The sequence below is a fragment of the Ornithodoros turicata genome, chromosome 7, assembly GCF_037126465.1.
Source record: "Ornithodoros turicata isolate Travis chromosome 7, ASM3712646v1, whole genome shotgun sequence".
NCBI classification, from domain to species: Eukaryota; Metazoa; Arthropoda; class Arachnida; order Ixodida; family Argasidae; genus Ornithodoros; species Ornithodoros turicata.
Window position 1 is genome coordinate 48,099,661 of NC_088207.1, and position 27,665 is coordinate 48,127,325.

General features: G+C 47.4%; 3 protein-coding genes across 9 annotated transcripts in view; 1 reads left to right on the forward strand and 2 right to left on the reverse strand.

Moving 5' to 3' along the window:
* LOC135401339 (transmembrane protein 272-like) overlaps positions 1-27,665 on the forward strand; it is a 100,635-nt gene that overhangs the window by 63,460 nt on the left and 9,510 nt on the right. The window lies entirely within an intron of this gene.
* Positions 7,787-12,205, reverse strand: LOC135399980 (carbonic anhydrase 1-like). 5 transcript variants are annotated; one of them, XM_064631714.1, is made up of 9 exons: positions 12,169-12,205; positions 10,791-10,833; positions 10,632-10,688; positions 10,500-10,580; positions 10,080-10,241; positions 9,306-9,454; positions 9,159-9,248; positions 8,164-8,391; positions 7,787-8,088 (listed from the first exon to the last, which is right to left on the reverse strand). In XM_064631714.1, the coding sequence occupies exons 1-9, from the start codon at positions 12,196-12,198 to the stop codon at positions 7,870-7,872; spliced, it is 1,059 nt and encodes a 352-aa protein (XP_064487784.1). In that variant the 5' UTR covers positions 12,199-12,205; the 3' UTR covers positions 7,787-7,869. The 5 variants fall into 5 exon arrangements, with proteins under 5 accessions (XP_064487784.1, XP_064487787.1, XP_064487785.1 ...); XM_064631718.1 differs by having other exon boundaries at positions 7,977-8,088; positions 8,164-8,387; XM_064631717.1 differs by lacking the exon at positions 10,080-10,241.
* Positions 18,124-26,839, reverse strand: LOC135401333 (beta-galactosidase-like). Of its 3 annotated transcripts, none has more exons than XM_064633678.1 (15): positions 26,695-26,839; positions 26,182-26,345; positions 24,918-25,068; positions 24,778-24,841; positions 24,388-24,482; positions 23,677-23,857; positions 23,188-23,368; positions 23,041-23,081; positions 22,862-22,983; positions 22,316-22,390; positions 21,067-21,153; positions 20,042-20,149; positions 19,712-19,846; positions 19,392-19,610; positions 18,124-18,622 (listed from the first exon to the last, which is right to left on the reverse strand). In XM_064633678.1, exons 1-15 carry the CDS (start codon positions 26,761-26,763, stop codon positions 18,359-18,361), a joined length of 1,956 nt encoding a protein of 651 aa, XP_064489748.1. In that variant the 5' UTR covers positions 26,764-26,839; the 3' UTR covers positions 18,124-18,358. The 3 variants fall into 3 exon arrangements, 2 of the variants coding, with proteins under 2 accessions (XP_064489748.1, XP_064489749.1); XM_064633679.1 differs by lacking the exon at positions 26,695-26,839 and having other exon boundaries at positions 24,918-24,951; positions 25,016-25,068; positions 26,182-26,269; XR_010424787.1 differs by having other exon boundaries at positions 18,536-18,622; positions 19,223-19,610.

Below are 27,665 nucleotides of genomic sequence, written 5' to 3' on the forward strand. Positions count from 1 at the left end.
CGCTTACACACAGCACAGGGGTTTCGCAGCTTTGTCCGAAAATGCACAGCCGCCATCGCACCTCATCCTTTTTTCTGGAAAAATTCCTGTGGATTCTCCTCGAATCGAGGCGGACACAACAGCTGATTACATACCCTATGACAATGTTCCTGAACAGTACAGACTGGGAGCCACAGGGACAAGGACACAAGCCACAACATGAGTCTGCACTCTAAGAAAAAACGAGTAAAACTGGGAGTAATTGCAGCTTCTACTCCCCTAGTCTGCCAATTACTCCCCATTTTAGTCCCCTAACCCGACATTTAGCCCCGACATTTACTCCCCAGGACTGCAAATTGTCACTAAACTTCGCGAATGGGTCTCCTGAATGCAACAGTCTACGTAAATATGTGCCCTTGGTCAATTTGAACGACAGAAGGCTGTATAACTCAGACAACGTAGCAATTTTCCAGCCACACAGAGTAAGAAACAGTTAGCGCATCTTTCTTCGCAAATTGTGCCCTAGTATGGCGCAAGATTTTATATCACACGATATATCACGGTTGACGGTTTGCTTCAAAGTATTTTCATGCATGCACACCAATTATGTACCTGGGACTCTTACAACAGCGTGTGAAATGCAGTCTCCACCCTGTGACATTCATTTACTCCCGTGCATTTACCCCCGAAAGGGACTATTTTTTGTGGCAATGCATTTAGTCCCCAAAAAGAGTAAAAGTACTCCTTTTTTTCTTAAAGTGTGGGCACGCAGTCTGGGCCACAAAACGATATCCGGTTTCGTTTTGATGGTCCCTGCCTTTTTCGTATTATTCCTCATAACGTTGGCTCTATCCCAGACGGCTCACCCATTTACATATGGTGTGTAACTTCTCGGCTAGAACCAGGTTCCATCCCATGCCAACCCTGCGAGTCAGTTTTCGTGTGTCCCGTGTAAAAACCCTGTCTGTCCTACAGATTAACTTTCGACTTCACAACTACAGTGCACTAATGGAGCATACAAACGCTATGATCGTCATAGGCGACATTCACACACCTGGTGCGTGAGCGAATCAAGTACACCGACTGATACCAAGAGACCAGCACTCAGAGACTCGACTCAGTGTTGCCAGCCTACATTCACATTTTTCCCCCGGATTGGACGAAAAATTTCCCCAGATTTCCCTAGACTGCGAGTTTCTCCGGTGGCGGCTCATACACTCAGTGAACTACCGGCGACGGCGTCGAGAACAAATACGAGTAAACGATATCACCTAAGCCCAACCTTGTCCTGTGGTGACAAGCCAGTCGGAGAATACGAATAAATGTGTGAGAAAGTTGTATTTGCGTCGTGCTTTCATAGTACACTCAACACTTCATAACAGTTTCTCTCCCATCAGAAACAACCATGAGATGCCAAGGGCGACTTGGTGGGCAGCGGCAAGCGGAAAGGAAAACAAAGCGTGGTTCCCTGCCCGAGAGTCGACATGTGGAGCACATCGGCGCGCCGATCTTGAAGTACCTGCCGTCGGTGCTTGGGAAAATTACGGTACGGAGTGAGATCAGCGATCAGCCGAAGTCCTTCTGTGGTTGCGTTTTTCCTTTGCTTGGGGCAGGGAAAATTGCGCATCATGAAATTTTCGGCAGTAAAATTCCCTAGATTTCGAAGGAAGTGTTTTTCCCCCAAGCAGACTTCAAATCTCCTAGATCTGGGGAAGTTTCCCTAGAGCAGGCAACACCAGACTGGCAGCGCCACCTCTGAGCCGGCGTCACAATCAGACAGAGCTACTACTCCCGTTCAAAAATGGTTCAGGAAGATTAATGGCGCCTGAAGAGAAAGGAGAATGTCTTCCTGACAAGCGGTAGAACGGGATGGAGATTTACGACGCACGTTAAGGAGACTGAGGCGCCGGTGGTGAGGGAAAGCAGGTCGTAGTCGGAATTATCCGGAGTCCTACCCTGCGCGGCACGGGCAAATTTAGCCACACCAGTGTAGGCGGACTCGCTTTACGTGCAAACCTTCGCGATTATTAATATACGATCCCTTTAATCGTATCTCAGTAACTTCACATGATTCAGTCCAGTTCTTTCCTTTACGTATGATAGTTCGGTCGGCATGTCATATCAGATATTTCACGTACTCCTTATCGACACCATTCAGCCTTACCACAGTCTTGGCACTCTATGGCCTTTGTTGCTTTTGTGCCGATAAACTTCAATCATCATCATTATCATCATCACACCTTTCAGCAACACAGTTTCGTATGCCTCAGAAGTGAAAGGAAATTTGGGACATTGGACGCTTCTGATGTCCCATTGGAAATCTTTTCAGTACTCCCCACAAAGTTCACAGGCAAAGAGGAATACAGTATATGAGGAGGAATGCACGATGCTATGCACATGCGTGCGACAGACAGAAGAAGGAAGAAGAAAAGCTTTCGAATACCTAGGCATCATCCCTCATTGTCGCACCGCTACGAACTCCATGACCTTCTGCAGGACGCGAGCGATGGATATACCCGGTTTATCCCCCGTACCAGCACCGAGAACAATATTTACGAAGTCAACGGATGAAGCGAAGGCAAACTCTTCAAGATTTCGAAGCGAAATACCAACTTCAGAACCATTCACAGACGGTGTCACTGTCACGTTGCATCGTTCGTCTAGTGACTCTCTTCACGGAAGTCCTGATTGCCTCTCTGCAAGAAGCAACGCAACCTATGTGCTTACCCCGTCGGGAATGTCCTCATGTGCAAGTATTACAAGTCGATGCAGCGCCGCAAATGCCCCTATGGAAACTTCAGCCGACATACCTGAAAAGCCAGCTCCCGTGGAAATGGAACACGAAGAAAAGCAAGAACATCTATCACTAAATTTCCTAGAGCCAAGCGCAGAACATGGCAACGCAGCAGCTTCGAGGTCGGAACAGGTGAGAAATGACAGCAGCTCGAAAGAGATCCTTCAATGCCGCAATATTGGAAAGCGCACTCTCCAGGTTGAGCTTCATATTGATGACAGCAGAGCTGTAGATAGAACAGCACAGAAGGTGAGCATGAGGTCGATCGCATCTTATCTGCAAAAAATGGTTCACAGCATTCTCGGTCAAAAACAAGAGGACGAACGTCTTGTGGGCAGCAAATATGAACTCGGCACTGCGGGTGCTGAAGGAACGCCAAGAGTCCCTCGTTTGCCGTCGTTGGGCCACGTTCCTGCTACAGCGCATCAAAGTACGGCGAGGATGAATGAAGGTTCAGACAATCTGTTTTCTGTCCGTGCTCTTTCCAATGCCACAGAACGAAAGCCGTCACAAAAACCGCAACCGTCTGCCATGAAAACCGACACCAATGGGAGACGGGTCAGCGACCAAACGTCAGCACGAGCGGCCAGCAAATCTCTTCATCAGCCATCAACTCCCATTACAGATCGCACACACGCAATCAAGTCCTGCGACGACGGCCTTTTAGCCGACATCGGGGAAACTCCACGCAGAAAGGGAACCATTCACCGGGACCTGGAGGATGGCACTTCTTGTCAGGTAGCCACAGCACCGATGTCTTGCGATGGTAGTAGTACGTCTACGAAAGGTTTGCCACAGATGCTTCACCATACAACCCAGGGAGGTAGCGTACGCAAGACGAAAAGTACGGGCGAAGAGTACATCGCCCCGAGAAGCGCCGCATCGGTTGGCCTTCGTCAAGTAGAACTAGCGAGAGATTACAAAAGTGCTTGTCCTCTGCTTCGTGATCCGGAGGTTGGATTAATTGTTGCACAATGTGCTGATGCACCTAGACAAACTGCGAAGCCGTGCATCAGCGTGTCCTTTCGCGACGATCGTAACCCTTCGCAAATTGCCACTTCAGTGGCGTGGAAAATGACGTGCGCAGAGGGCGCGCAGGACAGAGGTGACGACGAGAAATTCTCGAATGACGCGCCGTTGATGCCTCCTGTGGCTGCGCAGCAGCAAAGTTCGGAAGAACCATCAAGAGCAAAGGGAAGCCGTGGAATGGTCGACAGCAAGATTGACTACCAGCGCGAAGACACCGACGAATTGATGCAACGACCTGCAGTTTCATCGCAGCATACACCTGGCAGTGTACAGATCACTCAGGCCAGATATGATTACCAGATGCGTAACCAAGACACACTGCTGCACGACAAGATTGACGTTCCGCAAGCCAGCAAGAGCATGTACGAGTACCACGCAGAAAATGCTGTCGAACCGTCACAGACTCCTGCAGTGGCGCTGCACCGTATAACTGACAACCAACAACCCGTTGAGACCAAGAATGCGTACCAAAGCGATAATATGGAAGCGCCGTTCCTTACTGCGTGGGAACGCTCTGAGCGTCTAACCGGGAAATCTAACGCAGAGAAGAGTACCGCGCAGCGCGTTCATGAAGCTGCTAGGACGCTAGCTGAAATTCACCGCAAGAAGGGTTCACGCTTCGTCAAGCTAGAATACTGCCCGAGTCACAGTGTGGCCAGAGAAAGACGTGCTCTTGTGGAAGGTAAGCCACAAGAGAACGGGCTCGATTCTGCCGAACCGCCCATCACAAAATACGTAGTTCTTGTTCGCGCAGAAAGTTCTGAGAAAGCTCCTGCTGAAGCCGCTGCTTACAAAGGGAAAGGAGTACAGAATGCACAGCTCATTTCAAAACAAACGTTTCAAAAGGAAGTTGAAGTAGAACATCGCGACGCTGATTTCAATACAATATTGATTGCATTCTGTTGCTGTATTGCGTTGATCGTAGCACTCCTGTTGCTCCTGCTTACTTTGAAGTTCAGTGTCTTCTTCAGGCCGCGCACAACGACAACGGTTACTGGAGGCACCACGACCGTCAATCCTGGACCCACTGTGTACCAGTGTTCCACCACTGTGTGCGCCCTCGAAGGTGAATACATCAAGTCACTGCTTAGCACGAATACGAAGCCGTGTGATAATTTCTATGACCATGTCTGCGGGGAATGGTTAAAGCAACACCCACATGAAGCAACGGGAGTCGGCAGCTCCATGTCGTCAGACGCCGTATTGGAGTCCGTCATTGCCAATCAAACGCTGCCTTATCTTATCAACAGTACTCTGAATGATGTGCGGTTAGCATCCAGCTTGTACAAAGACTGCGCAGACAGATCTAAAGTGGGAACTGCTGTTGTTTCAGCCAAGGAGGTGTTTCGGCAGTGGACCATCAGAGACTGGCCTCGCACTGGTGGCACGTCAAGCTTAGACCAAGTATGGACCTTGGCTGGGGAACTGTTTCGTGACCTAGGAATCGGAGGCATTGTGGGCATAGAAATAGGTGTGAACCCTCAGGACACGTACCGTAGCATTATCGAAATGGAAGAACCTCAACTCATATTCTTCAGGGGTGAGGAGACTCAGAAACAGATTGTCGACGTTTTTCGGGGAGCTGTCAAGGAAATGGCTGAAGATTTTGGACTAGACAGTGCCGCGCAGGAAAGCACGGCAGATGAGGTGATGACGGTGCTCGTAAGAATGGCGTATACGGTTCACTCCGTGAACATCAAGGGTCAAGCTCCAGGACCGCCTGTCGTTCAGCTGACAGACCTTGATGGAGGAATGCAGACGATGTTAAATGTCGTGTTAAAAAACGTCGTCCTTATACAGCCTTCTGCTTCAGTAGTCCTAAGGTCCCCAAGGTTTCTTCGATACGAACTTCCGAACGCCATGAGAGACCTGAATCCGAGACACATTTTGAACTACTTAGGGTTCTTGGCACTAATACGTCTTGCACCCTTCTTTCCGGAAAGGATGCAAAATGTAAGGCTGCTGTTCAGCAAGAAAGTTCTTCGTCGCGCTAGCAACGTTGCCACCGATTCCAGGTCACTGTGCCTGAGGCTCGTCGACAAACTCCTTCCTGCTTGCCTGTCCAAATCGTTCATGGAATTCAGCAGTGCCACTGGATCACCCGTCGTTGCCCGTGAGTGGTTGTCCCAGCTAGAGTCCGTTTTTCAGAAACAGATATATCACTTGCAGTGGATGGACGACTTGTCTGCATTACTGGTGCGATATCGCATGAAGCATTGGCAGTTAGTCCGCTACTCGCCATACATGGTACGAGGTGAATGCTCACCTAGCTATCGTACACCTGCAACCAGTCCGCTTCATTTTTACCACGGAGTATCTATTTTACGACAGCAGGAGGAGATACAAAACATACTGAGGAAAGGCGAACCCCGATTCTGGAGATCGACACCATCCATTTTTGAGACAGATTCGACTTACGACCACATGAGACAGGTGGTCTACGTTCCTGCAGGCATTGTCAACTCTTCAGTTTCTGCTTCTAGTACGCTGTTTACGTTTCACCTGGCCCGCTTTGCGGTGCGCGTTTACCGGTCACTGGCAGAAGTTCTCTTTGATGACAACATCTACGTGCGTGAATACCCCCTGCGTTTTACTGAAGAGTCTCGCCGGAGTCTCAGCGAATTGCTCGACTGCTTTGAGCGCGATATCAGACAGCTTCCTTTCTCGCTTGGACCTGGTAGCATTGTAATGGACAGGGACTCTGTTCGACGTGCTGCCTTGGCGCAAACCGTTGCGGTACGTCTGGCATTCCGCGCGTTCCGGCAACTTTTGCATGCAAGACGTATTTGGAAGTTGGACTTCCGTTTCAGTACCCTGCCCGGAGTGTCTGCTGATATGTTGTTTTTTGTTTATTTCGCTCTTGACAACTGCGAGTCTGCGGATGACGTGTACCAGATGGAGAAGGCCCGCTTCCGGTTGCCTGCTGAACATATGGTTAACGTGCCGTTGCGGCACCTCCCTGAGTTCGCGGGGCTATTCTCCTGCAAGAATGATACCAGTATGATTTTGCCCAAGATTGCTATCTGCGATGTAGGGAAACAACCTTGAGAGGCTTCGTACAATGAATTAGGCAGAGCATACAAAATATGCATCTGCCAATCTTACCTCCATATGGCGACCCTATTTTATATGAGGCCTTTGATCACCAGGTATCGATTTATATTAAACACAACATCATATTGTTTGGCTTGTCAGTGTTCCATGTATTTTGCATGTGAGGTGGGGAACCTATGTCTGCAAGTTGAATCTGACCATCAGAACAAGCATGACTGGTTCGTGGACTGGGTGGTGTTGGTCCTCCGAAGGGCCGTAGGATGTCCCGAACGGGCCGAATGGGCTGGGGAGCTGCTCCACTCCCAGAGCGTTAGTCGTGATGTTGCCCAGCTCTGATGCCGACAACGGCGAGTCCTTTCACCATCACCTGCGGCGACATTGCCTTGTTCTTTGGCGCGCGCGGTCCGCGTCGTCGTCGTACCCGGGCCGCCAGAGGTTCTTCGGTGTTAGGTCACGTGGGGTCACTCTGCTGGAACATTCACTTTCTTTCATACCCACTGACACATACCGAGCGACTGCGTTCGCTTGGTCAAAACGTAGAAATCTCGTGTGTTCTCGGTGGCGCTTTCCGAGCGCGAGAGTTTGCTATAGCTAGCATTTTTTTTCTCGCCCGGCCTCGAAGTGACCGGCCAGCGGATTGCCAAGTATATATCCGGTGTCATCACCTTAGCACCGCGAGGATGGCAAGGACCCCCATTGGCCCCCACGTCGATGGTCACGTGGGTTAGCAGACGACGGTACCCGAAGACGAGCAACCGCGCTGCCCCTTTAGCGTGATCCAAGCGATTAAAACCGGTACATTCCTGGCACTCATATTCAGGAGGCAAGTGTCACGTGATTCGAGCGCTAGGCCATGTTACGACGAAATGACCACCCGAATCCGCCATTAGATTTGCTTGAGTGTAGAATATGGGCACAGGACGTCTTGACACAGGACAGGACAGAACATGAACGCCTGACGTCATTTATTTCTATAGCCCATACGCGATAGTTTATTGTGTACTATAATTTTCTTACTCGAAACTATTGAAGTGAAAAATGACAAGACACGCAAGCATGGTGAGTGAGGTGGGGCAACTCGTGGTAGTCGCCCTTTGACTGGGGATGAACCGAAAGGAGCGGTAGATGGGTCGAGCGCTTCCCCGTGCCGGTGCTATTCTTGTGTTGCCGGCTATGTCCAGTTTACATCGGGCGTGCTTCAGCTGACCCTTCAGGGTGCGGAGCGCCTCCAACTGTGCAGAAGTATACATATAGGCAAACGATGGAAACAGTCCGTCGTGCAGAAATCGCGAAAGAAGCTCGCTTACTTGGCTTTTACCGATGCTGACTGCCCTCTCGAACACGACGGTGATGAGACGTTCGGTACAGGGCGGAAATGTGAGTGAGCCGGAGTAGAGGTAGAAGTTGATGGTAGACTGGGGCATGAATGACGACAGGTAGAAGTTTGGAATGGTTGTGGGTTTGTCGGCGCTGGCACGCACTTGTGGAATGTTCGATATAAATTCATCCAGTTCGGAGTTGTTGGCCGGAACTTGCTGCGGACGAGAAATTGTTGATGAAAGATTGAAAGTTGTTGATGAAAGTTGATGAAAGAGAAATTGTTATTCGGCGCACGCGTGTTCCTCGTATGGTTTTCAGTTAATGGGGTTACACAGTATTGACCACGGTGCTTGACTTCTGTGGATCCTTTCACATACTTGATTCGGTTTCAATTGCGACTGACTTGAGCAATCATAAGGTTTGTGTCCATGCATTGTGTCCAGATGCCTTTCCGGGCACAGACGAAAGCAATATTTGTAGGTAGAGTATATAGGGTGTTTGCTCTAACGTGTCAGAAATTATACTTAAAGCGAGCGATAAAAGAAAAGCAAGTGGTACTTTTCTTGATTACTTTACTTGAGTAAGAAACATGTACTGCTTCAGTAGTAGCACCTCTTTCTTCGTCAAGTAGCTGAAAAGTAGCGCTGGTTTCTCTTTTATCGCTCCCTTTAAATAACATTTCAGGATACGTTAGAGCAAACACCCTGTATGGTAAAGGCTGAAAGTGCAAAGGCATAAACAAGCAAAATCCCGAGACACAGGGACGTGTGTCGTCCTTTTCGTTCCTGTATATACAACAGCATGTTTTGCGCTTTGACCTGATGGCTGGCGCAAGGAAGCAATAACACCATCGCAAAACGCAAAGAAAGCTTACAGATTGCAGATTACATGAAATAAAATAAAAAAGTGTGATTATCTAGACGGGCAACAACAATGGCGAATTTCGGTGTAACGCGTAAAGTGTGGAACGCGTGCTCCCTACCTTAAATAGTATGGCGAGCGCCAAGAGGCCATTGACGCCTTTGAAGCAGTTGATTCCAATGTTGGTCTCCGTGTAGTGGATCAACTGCAACTGCATCCATCGGGATTAGCTCTACAGTAAGAGAAGAGGGGGCAGCAAGGTTGGTACCTCTGCAGCGTAGCCCGTACTGTCTATCTTGTGTTCGGACCCGTCGAATTCGCCTTTGCCAAAATGAAAGGCGCCCATGACGAAGGTATACTCCACTTTAAGCGGTCCTCCGAACACGGCCAGACGAGACGAGTTTGGAAATAGCAACACTGAAAAAGGACTTTGATAGAGTCGCCTATCTGTGGCCGCGCGAAGCGATGTTTTGCACTTTTCATAATTTGATGGTAAAATTGCTATATAATCGTTGCAATATTACAAACATCGCTGAAAGGACTGCTTAGACGAAGACTAACACAGCAACTGTCTCCAGATTTAATCAGCTTGGCGTCGTCATCCTGCCCTTACATATGCATACAAAGATCACATGATGTGTCCAGACAGACAGACACATACAATTTATGAATTCACATTAAACTTGAATATAGATAGGACTTGGAGCAATATGGCAGTGTGCAATTCTAGGATGGGTTATGTGAACGTGCCCTTGACTCACACGAATACCGGGCATGTGCCACAGACTAATTCTTACAAACATTTACACACGAAGATGATCAGGCGTAACTACAGCTTCTAGTCCCCTATAGATTGGAGCTACCCCCTAGTTTACTCCCCTGATCCTGAAGTTTACTCCTCAGTACTGAAAAAATCCCTAAACTTCGCATAAACATCCGTGCAATTAGTCCCGAAGGAGACTAATAGTTGTGGCATTGCATCTTGTCCTAAAACGCACTAAAATGTATCTATAGTGTGTTGTTTAGACTGAATAAGACCTACGGTTAGTGCCGATAATTTGAACATCAAGCGCCATCTCATAGTCGTAGTTGAAGAAATGCATAGGGCTCATGGGTTTGTAGACGGACTGCAGGAAACGGAGTTCAACCGGCGACTGCATGCTTCCACCGCACAAAGGAAAAGTGGCAGGCCAGGTGTCGGGAGCTGCACAGCGGTCTCGGGGTTACCTCCTCTTCATAGTAAAAACTGTCGCAATAAACCACTTAAATCGACAGTTTGTGGCCCACTCCAGTGGAGCCTCAGCTCGTGCAACTGACTGTCCGTCCTGTATAGGCTAGCGAGGTATTCACTGCGAAGAACCGCGATTTCGCTCAAGAATAATGATATTAACTGTTAAGTGCGCACTTCGTCACGTCGCTAACGCCTTACTGAGGGGTACAGAAAAGATGACCTATCACCAACTTGAAACGGTGCTCGATGTGCAGTCTGCAGGAAATGATGACGTGTAACCCCACTCATCCATTCCACAGCTACGAAGGCTCTCTAATAGAAAGACTGTCATTGCCAGGTACACTATTACCCATGGCTACCTACCTACAACATTGCTGACACTAAACATGCTGTAAGTATTAGTGAACTTCTCGTGTTCAGCTGCAAGAAGTTGAAGGTAGAATAAGCTTAGAACTTCTGTGCAGGGCTGTGCATATCAAGGAAATGTTTATTTAGTTTCATATTTTGCTGACAGGTGCTTACCTGGTTCGGTCCTGGTGCACGCGTGCAAAAGTAAAGTCAAGGACTGCAATGGACAAGAGTGGTCAGATACAGGGGAATATTACATATTTGAAGGCCTTTGCAGTTTCCGAGAGCACCGCAAAAAAATGAACATTGTGTACGGGTAAAACGAAGTAATATAAAGGAGAATGGAAGGCAGGCGATTCTTCAGGCAGAAACACATATATGCATGCTCTCCTGACTTCAGGAGGACCGCACGGCCATTAACGCTTTTCTACGAGCGAAGTTTTTTATTTGCGTTCATGCTCAGCAAACAAGGCCCGTTCTTTTGCTCGTCTTGGCACAACGCAAGGCGCTCAACAGTGCAGATCGGGATCGACTTGAGTATCGCCTCTTTTCAAGAGTACATATCTTACGTTTCGAGAATACCTTGCTGGTACCAAAGGCAAGGAACTGACTGCTTTACAAGTATTTCATTGACGAATCATTCTTGACGCCTACAAGTGCCTAGTCAGCAAAATGTGTTGCAGTAATATTGCAGCAATGTTGCCATGTCATAATGATGTTATATTGCTAATGTCCGCCCTTGTTATATTGTAGGAACATTATACACCCAACGTTGCAGGAACACACTTCGTTGACACATTGCACCAATACTCCACGAACAACATTCACTGGTAACCACGCCCTCTTATCTCCTAGAACTCAACATTTTATACGTGTGCAGTGCATCTGTACTAAAAACAGGAAAGCAATAACGCCGCCGATCTGCTTGTCTGAGTCATTTTTTGCTCCTTTCTGATTACTCTGTCTTTTTTCATATCGAGCTTCAGCAATGTTCCTGTGACACTGCCCCAACACTGTCGACATAACTGTATCAGCAACCTTGCTGCAATGTTACATCACAGTTGCGTTAGAAACATTGCTGCAGAAGCAAACTAACAATGTTTCCCGAACATAACATCCGCAGCATTGTTTCAACATTGAGAAATTGATGTTGTGGTAATGGTTGCGCTTGGTTGTGAAACATTGCTGCAACGCAGCAACATTACGGCATCACTTCTGCAACTTTCTGTGTTGACTGGGTGAGCCGATCAACGAGGTTCGGAGCTTCGATGCGATGAAACTGTCAGCGACTTGGAAAAACCTAACGAACAGATTGGCCAGGAGCTCCATTCCGCCAGGCACGCGGCAGTCATGGCAAAGTGAACTGATAAATCAGACTTCAAACTCCACTATGCCACAAGCATCAGCTCTGAACCTCCATAAAGAATGACTACACATGCAAGATCTAGGCCGTGTGGTTGATAACCCATCATACGTTGCCTAAAGAGAAAGACCCCAAAACAGGAAGGTTGTCTTTTTGCGCTGCTTTTGAGGGGTACTAGAGGGTACTCACCAGGAGCTCGACTGGACGCCTTTTGTTCATATTTTCCTCTTCACGTCACGAGCCCGTCGATTCCTCTTCTTCTTCCTCTTCTTCAGCCACAAAGGAAATGGCCCTTAACCCTTCTTCTACTCCTTCTCCAGGCGTTCTGGTCTTCTTTGTCATCTTACACTCAGTGGCGGTGATCCTCGAAGATTGGCCAGTGCTAGACATTCTCTAGAGGGCGATAAGGAGGATGAAGGCAATCCTAACTGGAAGAAATGCAACAACTGAGAAGGTCAAGGGGTCAGGGAACAACGAAAAACCATGTGAACGAATAATGAACGCCACGATGCCAAAGGACATGGACCTACTCCACCTCGCAGTGTGATTTGCCCAAATGAAAGAACTCACGTTAATGAAACGGACTCCCGTTCTGCCCAAAGATACAATTACACATTTCTAACGGAGGTGAACGTCGACAGTGGAGAAGAAAGTGCATGTGCAAGGGTTTCTGCAAGAAAAATAATGGGGCCTTCTCCTTTTAATGCCCAGGGGATGCGATAATCTCAGATTCCGAAAGAGCCTATGTACTTTCAGGCTGGGAACTTGCGAACGTGATCCCTTTGAGTTGATTAAGTTGCTTAAAATTCGAAGCAGTATGCTAAGTTAAGAATATAAGAATGAGTTTCAACGGATAGGCTGTAGAGCTGGACGTGAGAAGCCTTCAGTATCTATGCCGCATGGATCTAAAACGACTACGAAGAGAAAATGTAAGATGACGAATCCTGAGGGTTTGTTTTACTCGCAAGTATTTGTCACAAAAGAAAACAAATGTCTTTCAGTCGTTCACAGAAGAAAGTAACGTAACAAGTACAGAACTAGATCGTTATGACTCCAGGTGGTCGGAATTAACCGCAGTCCTACCCTGCGGCACGTGCAGCATGTCGCCGTATAGGCTCACACACCTTACGTGTAAAACTAGTCCAGTTGCCGAGATCGTTATGCTCGCTCTCATCTATAGCACGCTGCACGTATTCGTGGCAATAACTACTATGTTATATGTGCATAACTAGGATAGCAGTATAGGTGGCAACAATGGCATTGGGTGCTTTTAAGAAATTAGTTATTGAGGAGTCTTCTAAAGGAGCCTCTTCAAAACTTCTACGAGTCTCAGAGAGAAACGTAATGGCGCACGAGGATCTTATCTGTGATACGGTGAATGAATACTAACTGTTCCTCTGTGTATGCAGAGGGAGCCAGTATTGAGGGACCCTAGTATTTTCTGTACCTATCCACATCTGACTTGACTGACACACTTGATAGCATCGTAGTCCTTTTCTTTTGCCGCCTCTTTCTTTTTCGTGCTCCATTTGTATTCCCGATAACTCTGGTACGCTAGTAGCTCTGGCCGATCCCCCTTCGTGAATCACACAAACAGGTTGTCCCACCTTACGTGCAAATCTGCTCCCCCATAGTGGCTCACGGCCGTCTTTTTAGAGGAAGAGGTCCCTAGGGATTGCCCTGCACGAAACCCTGGCCAATCGCCCTGTGTGGCTTGTGGCCACTGTGTTTAGTGGTGGAAGAAGAAGGTAGAAGAAGAGGTCGTGTTCGGTATCGGACAGTGACGTACGCCATTCGACCAGTTCATTATTCCGACTGTAACGAGCGCTTATGGACAAGTCTCAGCATCCGAGCGAGGACAAGCTGGAAAGCCCTACAAGAGGTGTTTCTGACGATGGAAAGAGCGACGCTGCGGGGTCCCATCGCAGCTGCCATCCTGCAGTACCACCAGCCGACGAAAAGAACAAAACAGCTCGACGACTTTCCGACAAGATCTGCTCACTCGGAGGGAAGATAGCACAACGATCATCTATGGGAGATACCGTATATACAGTGGCTGCTGCTGAAGTACTCCCGGAACAGCCTAAGCTGCCACCAAAGGAAAGCGCAGATGTACGAAGCCCCAGCGATAAGAAAGACAAAAAGTCGGAGGGACCGCAGAGACGCCCTTCTCGAACTTCAAGTCGCCGCACTAGCCGAGAGTCGGTACAGAAGAAACAAGATGGGAAAGACGATGAAGGGCCGCAGAGTCAGTCTTCTCGAACCCCAAGTCACCCCGGTAGTCCCGTATCGCTGGAGATGACAATAGATGGGAGAAACAAATTGGGGACTCGGCGTGATAGTGGTGGACCAAACCTTCCTTCAGCGGCCGGATCGCCTGGCAAGCAGGACGAGTCTCCAAGCTCTTCGAATCCTCTAGGGAAGAGTTCTTTCCAGGTTGAAATAGAGATCATAAAGGGAAAGCACGGAGGCGAGAAAGCTGCGAAGTCCATAGGAATGAAGCCAGTCCTGTTGACCGTAGAAGGAATCATGCGGCGCCTCCTCCGACAGAAGATCAAGGACGACGCCGGAGTAAAGGGTGCGAGTCCAGGAGATTTGAAACCCGGCGACGACCAGGAAGATGAAGGCGGCGCAAAGTTAGAAAAACTGGTGATCAAGACGAATCTTGCTGACGCAAAACCTACGAGTGACTTGCCGAAGCACCGCTCTGATCAGTTGGAATCTGAAGCCAGGACCCCTCCCAAGAAGGCTGGACATCCGGAGGATGCACCCTTAGCGGATGATGTACAAGTCAACGCTACCTATGCAGGTGATGTAGGCGAAACCGGATTATCCGCTCATGTCGGAGTAGCGTCGTCGGCAGATGTTGCCGTCGCGTCTTTTCATAAGACGAGGGACATGACTCCTGATGAAGTGGAGAAGATTCGCGAGAAGCAACCTCGTTTGACCGCAGCTGTTCCTAGTGGAGCAAGCATACATAAGAAGGATAATTTACAACCCGGCCTCCCGAAGCCGAAGGACAAAGTAAAGCGTCAAGCTGAACCATCGAAACCCGAACCATCAGTACTTGAACCATTAAAGCAGGAAGTCGAACCAGCAAAAACTGAACCTGCAGTAACCAAAACTGAAACCACCAAACCAGTAACATCGAAATTGGCAGTAGCTTCGTCTAGTAAGTCCGCGAAGAGTGAAGGTGTTACTAAGGAGAGCGCGTTCACTTGGAGGTCGCCAAAGGGGCCGCAAGTTCAGCCAATCGTATGGAAGACTCCAACGATGAAGCCTGAGGGGCGCACCAAGAGCATAGTGTGGAAGACTCCAACGATGAAGCCTGAGGAGCGCACCCAGACCATAGCGTGGAAGACTCCAACGTTGAAACCTGAGGATCGCACCCAGAAATTGGCCTGGAGTACTCCCACGGTTCGGTCTCGCGAATTAGTGTGGTCGACGGATAAGATCCTGAAGACGGAAGAACCTGGTATATTAAAGGTTGGACCGACAAAGTCGCATATGAAGCCACCCGAAGAAGGTGAGCCATATGCGGAAAATGCAGAACTTGCGTTCATAGAATTTGGCAGTCCCGGTGAGGAACTAATACAAGAAGCGCCAAAGGAAAACGAACTGGTTACTCAAAAAGAGGTCCTGAAAGCAAGTGAAAACGTCCTAGGCACAGGCGACATTGGAGAAAATATCGCATTTCAGCAATTCCAGGCCGGGGAGGCGCTCGGCGGAGAGGGGGTAAAAGCAATGAGCTTAACAGAAGACATGAAAGCCGCGCAAGAAACGAGAGGATATCTTTACCGCGAATCATATCTGAAAGAAGAGGTTCAGGAGGAAGACGTAGGACCTGCTGCATTCATATTAGGCATCCTACTATGTCTCCTTTTGATATTATTCGTAATTCTTGTTTTTCTCCTTCTCCACTTCAAAGTCTTTAGTGAGGATAGGTCCTCGCCCGCAACAGGCTTTCCTGGAGCCAATACAAGCGACGGCTCAGGGTTAACACTTTATTACTGTTCCACAACGGCCTGCAACAGTGAAGGACACTACTTGAAATCTTTGCTCAGTGCGAATATTAAACCGTGCGAGAACTTCTACGATCACGTATGTGATGTATGGGCAAAGAACCATCCACACGATGATTCCAAAGTTGGATCGGTTGTGTCCACTGACACCTTGTTGCAAAACTCTATCGAGGAGCACGTGACACCATTCTTATTGAACACCACCACGCCTGATGTGAGAGTAGCCGCAAGTCTCTATCAACAATGCGTAGATCGATCTAAAGTAGGCCAGGCTCTTTCTTCAGCTCGTGAACTATTCCGACTCTGGACCATTGGCGACTGGCCAAGAACAGGTGCCAGGAGCACAATGAGCCAAGTCTGGTCTTTCGCAGGAGAACTTATTCGAGACTTGGATGTCAACGGATTAGTAAGCGCGAAAGTAGGAGTCAATCCAAACGCTTTGCATGAACCCATTATTGAATTGGCCGAGCCTGAACTGGTGTACCTCAGGGGAGATGAAGGTGTACCGACTTTGGTCACGCTGTTCCGAGGCGCTGTCAAAGAAATCGCCAGCGCATTAGGGGTGGATGTAAGCGTACAGAACGACCTAGCCGATGACGTAATGGATGTTCTGCAAAAAATGGCGTACACTGTTGAGGAAGTCAACCTAAAAGGTAGCGATTCAGGACCACCAACATTTACAGTCTACAGTTTGGATGGTGGAATGCAGAATATGCTGAAGGTCGTATTCGCCAATGTTTATCAGATAGGACTGTCTACTCCCGTTGCAGTGAAGTCGCCGAAGTACGTTCGCTCCGCCCTTCCCAATACACTGAGCAACATGTCACCTGGACCAGTCTTGAACTACTTGGGTTTCTTGGCTTTGATACGTATGGCACCGTTCTTTCCCGAAAGGCTCCGAGATTTGCGGCAGGTTTTCAGCAGGAGCATTATGGGGCGGGCAAGCAGCGATGTTACCGACACCGGTTCTTTGTGTCTGCGACTCGTTGATAAGCTGCTACCTGGATGCCTCACGACAGCGTACTCGAAGTTCATGTCGCGCACTGGAGCCGCATCTAGTACACGACAGTGGGTGTCGCAGGTTGGAACAGTATTCGGAGACTCCATATCAAATCTTCACTGGATCGACGAACTGTCTTCTTTGTTCATCCGTTACCGCATCAAACAATGGCAATTGCTCCGCTTCTCATCTACTTCGGGCGCGTGTTCTCCAACCTATCGGCCAAGTGCTGCGAGTCCCCTCCGTTCCTTCCACGAGGTGTCAATTCTGCGCCAACAGCAAGATCTGCAGAGCATTCTGAGAAGGGGCGACTCCAGAAAGTGGCGCTTACCACAATCAGTGTTTAACACTCGCGCTACGTACGACCCTTCGAGGCAGGACGTGTATGCGCCACAGGGCTTGGTGAACTCGTCAGTGTCCCCAAGTAGCACACTTTTCGCCTTCCATCTTGCTCGTGTTGCAGTGCGTGCCTATCAAGCGCTGGGAGAGGTCACTCTGAATGACAACATATACGTGGGCGAAACGGCGATATCCTTCTCCGAAGAAACTCGAAGGATCCTCAACGGTCTCCTGGATTGCTTCGAACGTGATGTTCGGTACCTGCCCAGTGGACTGGGTCCAGGTAACATTAAAATGAACTCTCGTTCAATGAAGCGTGCAGTACTGCTTCAGACTGTTGCCGTGCATATGGGATTCCGTGCATTTCGTGAGCTTCTTCATGCCCGGCGTATCTGGAATCTTGATTTTCGATTGAGCGCCCTTCCGAAGGTATCCGCTGATCAGTTGTTTTTTATCTACTATGCCCTTGATAACTGTGAGTCTGCTGACGACGTTTATCAGTTCAGTGCGGCGCGCGACGCCCTGTCAGCTCAATATATGGTCAACGTTCCACTGCGGCACCTCCAGGAGTTCAAGACACTATTTGGTTGCTCAGACAGCACGAATATGGCTGTCCCTAAATTGTCAACATGCGAAGTGGGCAGGCCATTGCAGGTTTGGTATCCCAATTAGGGCACGGAGGTCATGCGCTTGCAGTTCCCCAGTCCTATCCTACTGCGCAATGTGATTTTATAGATATAATGTCGTCATTTCGTGTTCCTGCTCAATAGACAGATGATGTAGTAAAGATTACAGAATAAACAGCTTTATTGCAACAGTATTGAACACGATTCAGGTCCACAACCACAATATCTGCGGTGTTCTCTGTGTACAAGGAAGTGAACACTCTCTCAGACTGAAATTCATTTTGTCGCACGTGGACCTGTGGAGCCTGCAAAACGCTACTTTCAGTTCTTCGTATGTTACATACTGTGTGACATGAGGCTTTCTGCTATGGTTGGTGTGCACGTGAACTGAGCTAGGCTTCGACGGTTGCTGACACGTGCCGGTACTTCAGGTACTTCAGCTGCATTCCGCCTTCTGGGACAGGGCCGTTGATTTCTGGTTCCGAAACGAAAGAAATAGTGCACGACTCGGGCGATCCGCATGGTGCTTCCTCTTGTTCGATGACCACAACTCTATTGTGCTGCTGGAAGTACAGAGAAGGCACATAGAGCGTCACTTGTGGTCCCTGTCCTGGCCAGTACCGACCCAAGGGTTGTCCGTTTAAGTATGCGAAGCCCTGCAAGCGAGCATTCATTACGTTCTAATCGGGGTATCGGTGGGGATTTAAACTGGTATCATTTTTGCGTAAGCACCTTTGTATTTTAGAGTCATAGCTTTTTATGGCCTCCTAACCTTGACAAGTTATGGTGAGAGAAGAAAAGTAAGAAGTAGTTACACCGAAGAGAGTGCGAGAGCCTGGAGAGCCGCGTTCCTCGCAAGTTCGCGTTTGCTCCGCCCTTATAAGCGTTTTACCACAGGCTGTCTGATAGCCGGGAGGTTCATGTTGATATTCAAGTCTTATCATTCGTCAATGATATGACACCACAAACAGCTTGCTTGGGTTTTGTACAAGTTTAGTATTAACACAACGCTAACAGCTAGTATTAATTCCAAGTGATTTTGTCACCATGCCCTCTCTGTTCCTTCTCCCCCACGTGGTAGCGAGGGCGTCTCTATCTTAAGAGCACATGAAAGATTTGTATCCGACGCGAACGTGGCACATAGAACACATTTTCGTCGTTCATTCTCCTCTACCAACGACAACGATCATAGGCCCACGAACTGACAGGGAACGGCTCTTTAGCGTACACCCCGCGAAGTGTACCACGTGCCCCACCTGTTGCTATGGTGATGGGTGGAGTCAACGCAAACTTGCGAATCTGCACGTCTCTGGATCGAAAGATGGTCCCGTAAAGCCACCGTTTAGCAGAATGTCCAAAGATGCAGAACGTTTTTCTTTGCTTTCTGGACAACGTCTAGGAACGTTGTCTCGCAGTGATATTTACCTTTGTCCACCCATCTAACCTTAGAAACGTATCCTGTGGTTCAGACACAAGTAGGCTAAATACTGCAAAATACACTGCGAGCCCTGCACTACTCTGGTTGACCCTCGGTGTTGTTCCAATCGCTCTTCCAACCAGGGCTTCGTGAACGTTCGTTGAAACTGGCAGCATCATCCAGTGCGTAAGAGTTCGTGTTCCAAGAGTGACGTTGCTTATGATTCCCTGCGTGAAGAACAGGGAGAAAAGCTTCATAGGTAACTTCTCGTGCTCATGCAGTTGATATTCTGTTTAGTTAGACGAAATCCTATGTTCCGGTGCGTTACCTTTCTGTCTAGCGTACCCGGGCCAACGCTCACTCGTCCTTGATTTTCGACGAGTATTGCTAAGGTGGATCCTTGCTTGATAGGGAGAAGGATTTCGAACACATTGTCCATGCGAGATAGTATGCCTTTGAATACCTTTAGACACCAGAAAAGAAATAACAATGTTCCTACGAAAAGCCATCAGATCATCGAAGACAACCAACAGCATTCAGTGCAACGCAATATTAGTAAGCCTCGCGCTCACGCCCACGTTCACACGTGACACAAAACTTACCTCAACTTAACAGTAAGCTATTTTCGATCACCAATAAAAGTCAATAGTCCTCTTACACCATCGACGTAAACGTAACCTCTGTCTCTGAGTCCAGACACCCTCAGCACGGCCGGGTTAGCAGTTCGAAACGTAATATTTGTCATGTACACCATGAGTCCATAACCCTGAAAGCATTAAAGGAACAGGAAAGTGAATGTAACATGGCGCGAACCCCTGTTTCATTCATCATGTAGACAATCAAGAGCCACAATATTTTCGCTGTTGTCACTGCGCAATCAGAAAACGCCCGGAGAAATGAAAAGTCAAACAAAAAACGCCCGAATAAGAAAGCAGCCATCTTCTGCGTGACATCAGCAGGCCTACCTGGCATCAGCAGCCGTAAGCCGAAATACGTCCGCTGCTTCCACGGCGCTTCGGCCCCGCCTGACCACGTCACGTGATCGGACCACCCATACGGACCCGTCATGAAGTGACGTCGACTTCCCTCCTTTACTTATACGCTCTTTGAAGGAGTGGAAGGGTTCCTAGAGGACGAACAGATCGGGTGGCCCCTCTTGCACGTGCTCCAGGTCAGCTGCTCTCGTCGTTCTGTCGCAAGAGCAAGAGTTGTGTGTTGCCGAACACACCGCGGCCAAAGACGGTACATTTATGGAGGGGTATTTCGCTGCTTCTTTAATAGCGTACATCTCAAGTGCGATCTCAACTGTGACTCTTCATTACCTACAAACGATCTACGTAAACGTCGTCTTTTAAAGGGGCACTAAAAGGTAAACATTTCTCCTCAAGGAACGATAGATGCCGTTACGTTTACACCAACGCAAACGGAACGGGATTCATCGGTTGCGTCGTTCGTGATTTATGTGCCAAAGAAACAGCGCCTTACCTCTCACCCTCCTTCACAAGAAGGCCAACAATGCGGAGCGGCCTCTCATTGGTCTCCTCAAACGATTTGTCCAATCATCGCGAGAGATCGACTGAGGAGAACCAATCCGAGGCATCTCCGCATTGTTGCGCTTCTTGAGAAGGAGAGCGAAAGTTTAAATTGGCTCTGCTGTAAAAATTTGGGTTCACTTCTACTTACATGGTTAACGTCCTCGAAAGACAGTGGGTACGTTGATTGTACTGCAGCTTTCCAAGTCGCTCGTATAATCGCCTGTAAGCCGCCAGCCTGAAATATGCGCGCACCTGTTACGCATGTATACCAACGGTAGATTCGCACTGCCCAGTAACGTGCGAAAAAATTGTTCATTTCTCCATCATTTTCTTTGCGTTTTTTCTTTTCTTCTTTTCTTTTCTTTGTTTTACTCTCTGCTTTGGTTTATGTACTTATCAGTTGTACTACTGTTATACTATAAGTTAGCCATAGTTGCTTGTCCCACTGAACATCAACTCATCATCATCATCATCACCATCATCTTCATTCTATAGGGGACGTGCGCTTCTCCAGGTGGCACGTCGAACACTGTGGCGACAGCGCCAAAGTGGTAGAATTTTAACTCTCCGGTCGCTCCCTGCATCACTTTTTCGTCACTACCGACTTCACTGCCATTCAGAAGAAACAGATAACGGAAGCAAACGAAATGCGGACGATTCTTGCGAACAAAGCACGGCACGTTCGTGAGCGTTCGTTTGCGGAAGCTACACGACCGCTCAGCGCCCTTTTTCTTCGCTCCGAAACTTTACTGCACGGTCCCTACAGGTACTCTGTGGCATCATTGTCGCATGGAGGTTGTCATATTTTCATAACGCCAAGTTATGAATTTTAATAATTTTAAAGATAATTAATATAGATAATTTTAAAGAAGGTTAGTGCGCCTGACTAATGTGGCGAATGGTCGTGGTAAAAAGGTCCCCAATGCATGCCTGTTTTCTTATTTAGATTTGTAATCTAGCTGTAGGAATACATTGTGGCGGAACTTTCACATGAACATTGTGAACTATACAGTTGACGCGCGTGTTCTTTCCGCAACAACAACAACAACAAGAAATAAGTAATGATGTAGTGGGATGTTTCGCCGCTGAGGCGGCACCCTATCCCATTGCTTGAGGGGGAGAAGATGGTGAATGATGATGAATATTCAGAATTCACGCAGGAGGCCTGTTGCTGCTAAGAAAGTGATGAGGGCTTGAGGAGCTCGTAGCTGATGCGCAGGATTGCCCGGAGGCCCAAGCAGTTGAGGAAGGGCAAGTGAGGGTGAGAGTTTCCACAGCTAGTACAGTTAACCTCGAATTATTTGGCATAGGTAGACAATTCGAGCTCGAAATATTTCTCGATCTGAGCGTATGCAATACGCTTATCTTGGAGACTTGTTGTGACAAAGGCAACTCACAAAATGCAGCGTAATTGGTCCAACACTCATCTTGGGCTTCGAATGCGGAGGGGGAACAGGAGGCAAAGGTATGAACTACGAAAAAAGAGTCGGATATTAATTGATTAATTGGCGTTTCGACGTTATCGTCATGAATGAATCATTGCTGCTTTGCAGCTATCTCTCGATAACCATGTGCGTTCCAGCTAGGTACGTATATTCAACGTGTCATAGCTAACGTGCACCGGGGTATTTAAAATAAAAATTTCGCGCGCGTTCTTTCTTACTAGAAAAAAAAGAAAGAAAGAAAAACTCCACGCAAAGCGTCTCGGCACGCTCTACAACTTTCCAATTCACATATCTGCCCTAAGACGAATGATTAAAAAGTTAGCCAATTAATTGCGTCCAATTAATTAATCAGCCACCATGAAAAAATACAGACGATTAGCGTACGCGTATCCTCACAATATTTTGCAGTTCTCATTCGCTTATGACGCACCGTGTTTTTTTAGACTCCGGTGCACTTTAGCTTGGACACCCTGTATGTGTACTTCGCATTATCGTCACCTGGCTGATGGTATTGCGTATGTCGAAATATTTAGGCGTTGGGTCTCCGGCTTCTGTCATCGGAGCATCGAAGTCGTAGCTCGTAACGCAGGGCCGATAATTACCGTCCGATATAACAGCACCTGATAACGAGGATGAATCTTCTTCAAGGCGTGATTAAACAAGAGCTCAGGACTGACCTGCAGTGAATGCGAATGATGTTCCTCCATGGAAAGGGTATCTGAAAATCCACGTTACGTAGTAGGTGTACTGCATCAGGGGATACTACATTCTCTAATCACGAATAACGGCAGCAGAGATACGCTTACTTGGTAAAATTCGCTTACATGTTAAACGAAGCGTTTCTGAGCAGCATGTCTTTCAGAGTCTTCACAACATCGGCTGCGGGTACAGTCGAGTGTGGAATCCCCCATAGATCGAGCCATCCAGGATAGAACTCCGAATTCGCGAATGGTCCTTTCCATTGATGGCGTCTTTGTACTGCAAATGCTTCAGACACGTTTGTTCCTGGCAAAAAAAATAAATAAATAAAAAGTCGCGGTTTAATACCAACTATAGTCGTGTTCAATTTAGGAAAGGCACGTTTAAGCCCTGTCCTGCACTAGCTACTCGCATCGGTCTGCGTCAAAATAAGTAATGCACCGACACCGAAACTATAAGAGTCCTATTGGCGACACCTGGTGGCACTGCAATGTAATTATTTATCTGTCGGAGCAACTCTGTTATGGTTGACAGACTACATTTCGTGTCGTTCTTATAGGCTTGAAGACGAGCAGGATGTCAGGAATTTCTTCTAAAAAAATGTAAAATCTCACCTGTTCCAAAGTCAATGGTAGTATACACTCCATCGTTTTTTCCGCACTTGAGGAAGTCGTCATCGTTGCCGTCAGTAGAGTAAAGAATGACGTCTTTACCGACATAACTAAGTACTAGGTCACGCAAGTGAGACGTGTACTTGAAGTCACAGGCCGGATAGCTACCATATTCGTTTTCAATCTGTGAAGTGAGTATATGATGTGAAGCGGCCGATTCTTCGCTTGTACCAACAATGTTGCAATATGACTCAGCTCACTCCGAACCACGACCTATTAGATTATAGCGACCATGTCATAGGCACCCCTTCCCAGCGCCGCATTTGGAGGCTAGCGGTGGCGCTACTCATCGGCCCGGTTATTGCTTCCTCTATTTCTACAATACTTTGTACTTCAGGTTACCTTAGTATTTTTGTACGAGCGGTGGTTGCCCATGGGAAATGCTTCATTCTAAATTTGATTATCATCATCATCATTCTGCGGTTTTCATAGGAACTGTTACTGTCGTCTGCTACGCTTGACTACGTCCACTTCTGCGCGTTCAAAATTTAAATTTCCACTGTCCAATCATGATGTAGATCTCGCGGGCCGATGTGTAGCGCTCCTAGCGGATCGTTCGGACGGGCTCCTCATTGAGGTTCCCGATTATGACATGGTCGGTATAATCTATAGTAGGTCGTGCTCCAAACATAACTGTATATGCGTTATGTATACCTGTAGCATAATCACGGGTCCACCGTTGCAATACAAAAGTGGCTTTAATAGAGGTAGGAGTTTGCTGTAATAGCGATCCACGTATCGAAGGTATGCTACAGTTGCATGAAAGATACATTAGTCAGCGTCGTAAAACTTCACCGTATAACACACTCGTATCGTAGCCAACCAACGTCCCGAGTGACATCGTTGTCTCCCTTAATTTCACTAATATGGGAGACGTACGCCTTTCTCTGACACTTATGCAATTAGGTTAACTGTCACGAAAGGGCGTACGTCTTGCGCTTTCCACAAATCGGGAGTGATAAGACGTATCATACTCTGTGTAATGTGTTATGTGGTGAAGTTCTGTCTTAAGAGTTTCTGGAAGGGACATCGTAAAGAACTCACCTGGGCTGCTGGTTCTTAGTGCAACGTTCGAGTTATTTGTCATTAGCCAAAAAGGCAGTCCACCCTAGAGTATCAGAGAAAGGAAAGCCATTGCGATCAACTTCGGTACAGTAACATAAAAAGATCAATAAATAACATGCCATATCTCGCTCAGCATCGATGAAGGGACCTAGCCTGAGGAGGACGAGAAACCCGAGAGACTCAGCCGTCTGGATAAATTTCACGATATCACTCTGACCTTCGAAGCTGAAATGTCCGTTGGTGGGTTCGTGAGTGCTCCATTCGATGTACCTGCAAATTGACATTCCTCCTTTATGAAGGTCTATTACAGGCCTTGCATGCATATACGATACAGGGTAATGATGAGTGTATTGACCTGCGAATACCACACGCACATACGTATATGGGATAATGACGACGATTAAAAGTCAGAAATAACGCTGTACAAACAAGTAGAAGAAACACCCCTCGTTCATGTGCCTGTATGTGAAATACGTCATGTCGCAGACATGTTTCACTGCACATAGATGTTCTATTCATGTAGATATCAGTAAAGCTTTTTACGCCGTTTTTAAACTTTGCCCATGGCGAACACCTTTGGGGATGTTTCTGAGCACCCTGCAATAGGGAGTTCATGTGGACACCCTTTCAAAAATTGTGTTATTTTGAGAAAGACGCCATTTCAGTATGTGTGCTACTAATAATAATTGGAGTAGATCTACACGTGACATGCAACATTCGACCACCTGGGTTTCATGACGTGCGCAGGAAACAACAACAACAAATAAATAGACTGATGACGACGAATGGGGATATTTCCACCTGGCACAGGAAATCTCCGGCAGACGGTGCTGGAAGCAAAGTTTACCTCAGCTAGCCAACACGTTACCGACGGAGCTACCGAAACCGTTTTTTTTTTTTTAGTCATTATAGGATATGCATTTAGGTGCTACCGGCGGCGCATTGGTACGAAATTACCAGCGAAATAGCGTATAACGAGGACAACAGCAGGTCCACTTGAACAATCGTGGGAATTCAGTCACACGCAGTCAGCGCTTTCATAAGGCACTCTTGGGGTGTTCTTAAGGTGTGTTTCTAATGTACACCAATTTTACAGTCAGAAAACACCCTCGTAGTTTCACGAAGGTGTAGCGAAGGGCGTAACTGAAAAAAAAAAAAAAAGAAGTGTTATCCGCAAATTACATCCATTTTATACCCTAAGGGGTGCAAAAAGCGCTACTACTACGCAATTGACAGTTGTAGTTTCCCAACATTCAAAGTACAGGGTGCTCAGAGATGACACTTCACGGTTATGCGCATCACCATTCGCCATCCGGCAACCATGTTTCATAGATTGTAAAAATGAAAAAAAAAATACTGAAAGAGAACTACGATATGGCTTACGTTTGAATGGCGTTCAGTCCGGCAGCTCTCATGGTTTGCAGTCGGTCCAACCAGAGCTCATGGGGAACCCGGAAATAGTGAAGTGAGCCCGACACATACCGAAACGGTTTCCCGTCTTTGAGGAACGTGTTTCTCTCGTAGTCGATCGTAAAGGTCCGGCCTTCCTAAGTTACAAAAAGAAATATTAAAGAATGTAGAAATATCTGTTTGTGCGGTAGGCTAATATGTTGATTCAGACTATACCCTCAAATTATTAACAGATACATACTGGACTGCGTGATAGTAAGCTATGATAGCGATTTAAAAATCTATTCCAAGTTGTCCGTGAATTATTGTTCAAGGGCTGTTGGAATGATAAGCATTCACGAATTACTTGTCATAGTTCTTCTAAACTGTCGCTAGGACTAACCGGTTGACGCATAGTCCTTGATTGTCTTTCACAGGATATCAACTTGCCGTCGTACTCGAATTCAGTACGCCCAGTATACTCTTTGGAAACGCGTGAATACTCACCGATAAAATAAAGAACCCCCAAAGCAGAAGCCAGACACTTCGTTTTTCCAACCACCAGTCCTGTGGCATTCTTCGCTTCGGACTGAACAACTAAACCCCAATGGTCGATGACACCACGCAAGGATTCACCGATCTTGTCCTGACAACCTGTCAATATCGGATACACTATTGAATAATCTCGTTTCACGCAGTAGAATTCGTACAAACATCCATGGAAGACGTGAAAAAGTAGATAACTTATAGTAACAAGACAGGCTTCAATTTAGTGTTGATTAGTTTGCACATCTCGAGCCGAAGTCGGCACACAATATTTTTTATCCAGCCAGACACACCCTACGAATGGAAAATCAAAGTTGTTTCTGCTATGTTCAAATTTCTCAATCAAAATAAAAGCGGTACAAAGACCATACCGTATCATACCGTGTACGCACCTGTACCGTCGGAATTGGGGCAGTGGTCTCCGCTGCATCGGCCGGGCCTGTGAACACCGCTTTGACCTAAACCTCGAACTATTTCAATTATGTCATCACATGCACGTTCAAGATAGTTAATATCCGAAAGAAACTTGAAGCCGTTCCACGTGAGAAATACGAGAAGTCCATACACCTACGAGGATCAAAGTACCCGGAAAGGACAGGTGGGCTGTTCACGATCACGAGCAGACGACGTGCTGCTAAAGTCGCTGAAGTAAAGGACCCTGCTGGACTGGTAGCGCCATCTCTGATGGGGCAACGCAAGTGACACTGGATATTGTGAAATACCCTGTGAGATGTTTATGTGAAATACCCTGTATGAGAGAGAGAGTCTGAATGGGAGAAAGGTTTCCGTACCCGCTCAGACAAAGAAAGAAAGGAAGGAAGATCGGGATGGCTAGAGAACTGATGTCCCGTTCGGATATGATCACCTGACTACTCTTCCAAATCATTTAGATCAAAGACGTCGAGGGGAAGTCAAGACCGCGGTTTGAAGAA

What these genes read in the sequence shown, in the direction of transcription:
- LOC135399980 (XM_064631714.1), bottom strand. Translation starts at nt 12,198, where the DNA reads ATGAACAAAAGGCGTCCAGTCGAGCTCCTG. An exon ending in GGCGTCCAGTCGAGCTCCTG is followed by an intron (nt 10,834 to 12,168) that starts GTGAGTACCCTC and finishes TGTCCATTGCAG; the next exon opens with TCCTTGACTTTACTTTTGCA. An exon ending in CGCTCGCCATACTATTTAAG is followed by an intron (nt 8,392 to 9,158) that starts GTAGGGAGCACG and finishes TCTCGTCCGCAG; the next exon opens with CAAGTTCCGGCCAACAACTC.
- LOC135401333 (XM_064633678.1), bottom strand. Translation starts at nt 26,763, where the DNA reads ATGCCACAGGACTGGTGGTTGGAAAAACGAAGTGTCTGGCTTCTGCTT. An exon ending in GGGGGTTCTTTATTTTATCG is followed by an intron (nt 26,346 to 26,694) that starts GTGAGTATTCAC and finishes TTTGTAACTTAG; the next exon opens with GAAGGCCGGACCTTTACGAT. An exon ending in TACGCAATACCATCAGCCAG is followed by an intron (nt 22,391 to 22,861) that starts GTGACGATAATG and finishes CTTTTTTCGTAG; the next exon opens with TTCATACCTTTGCCTCCTGT.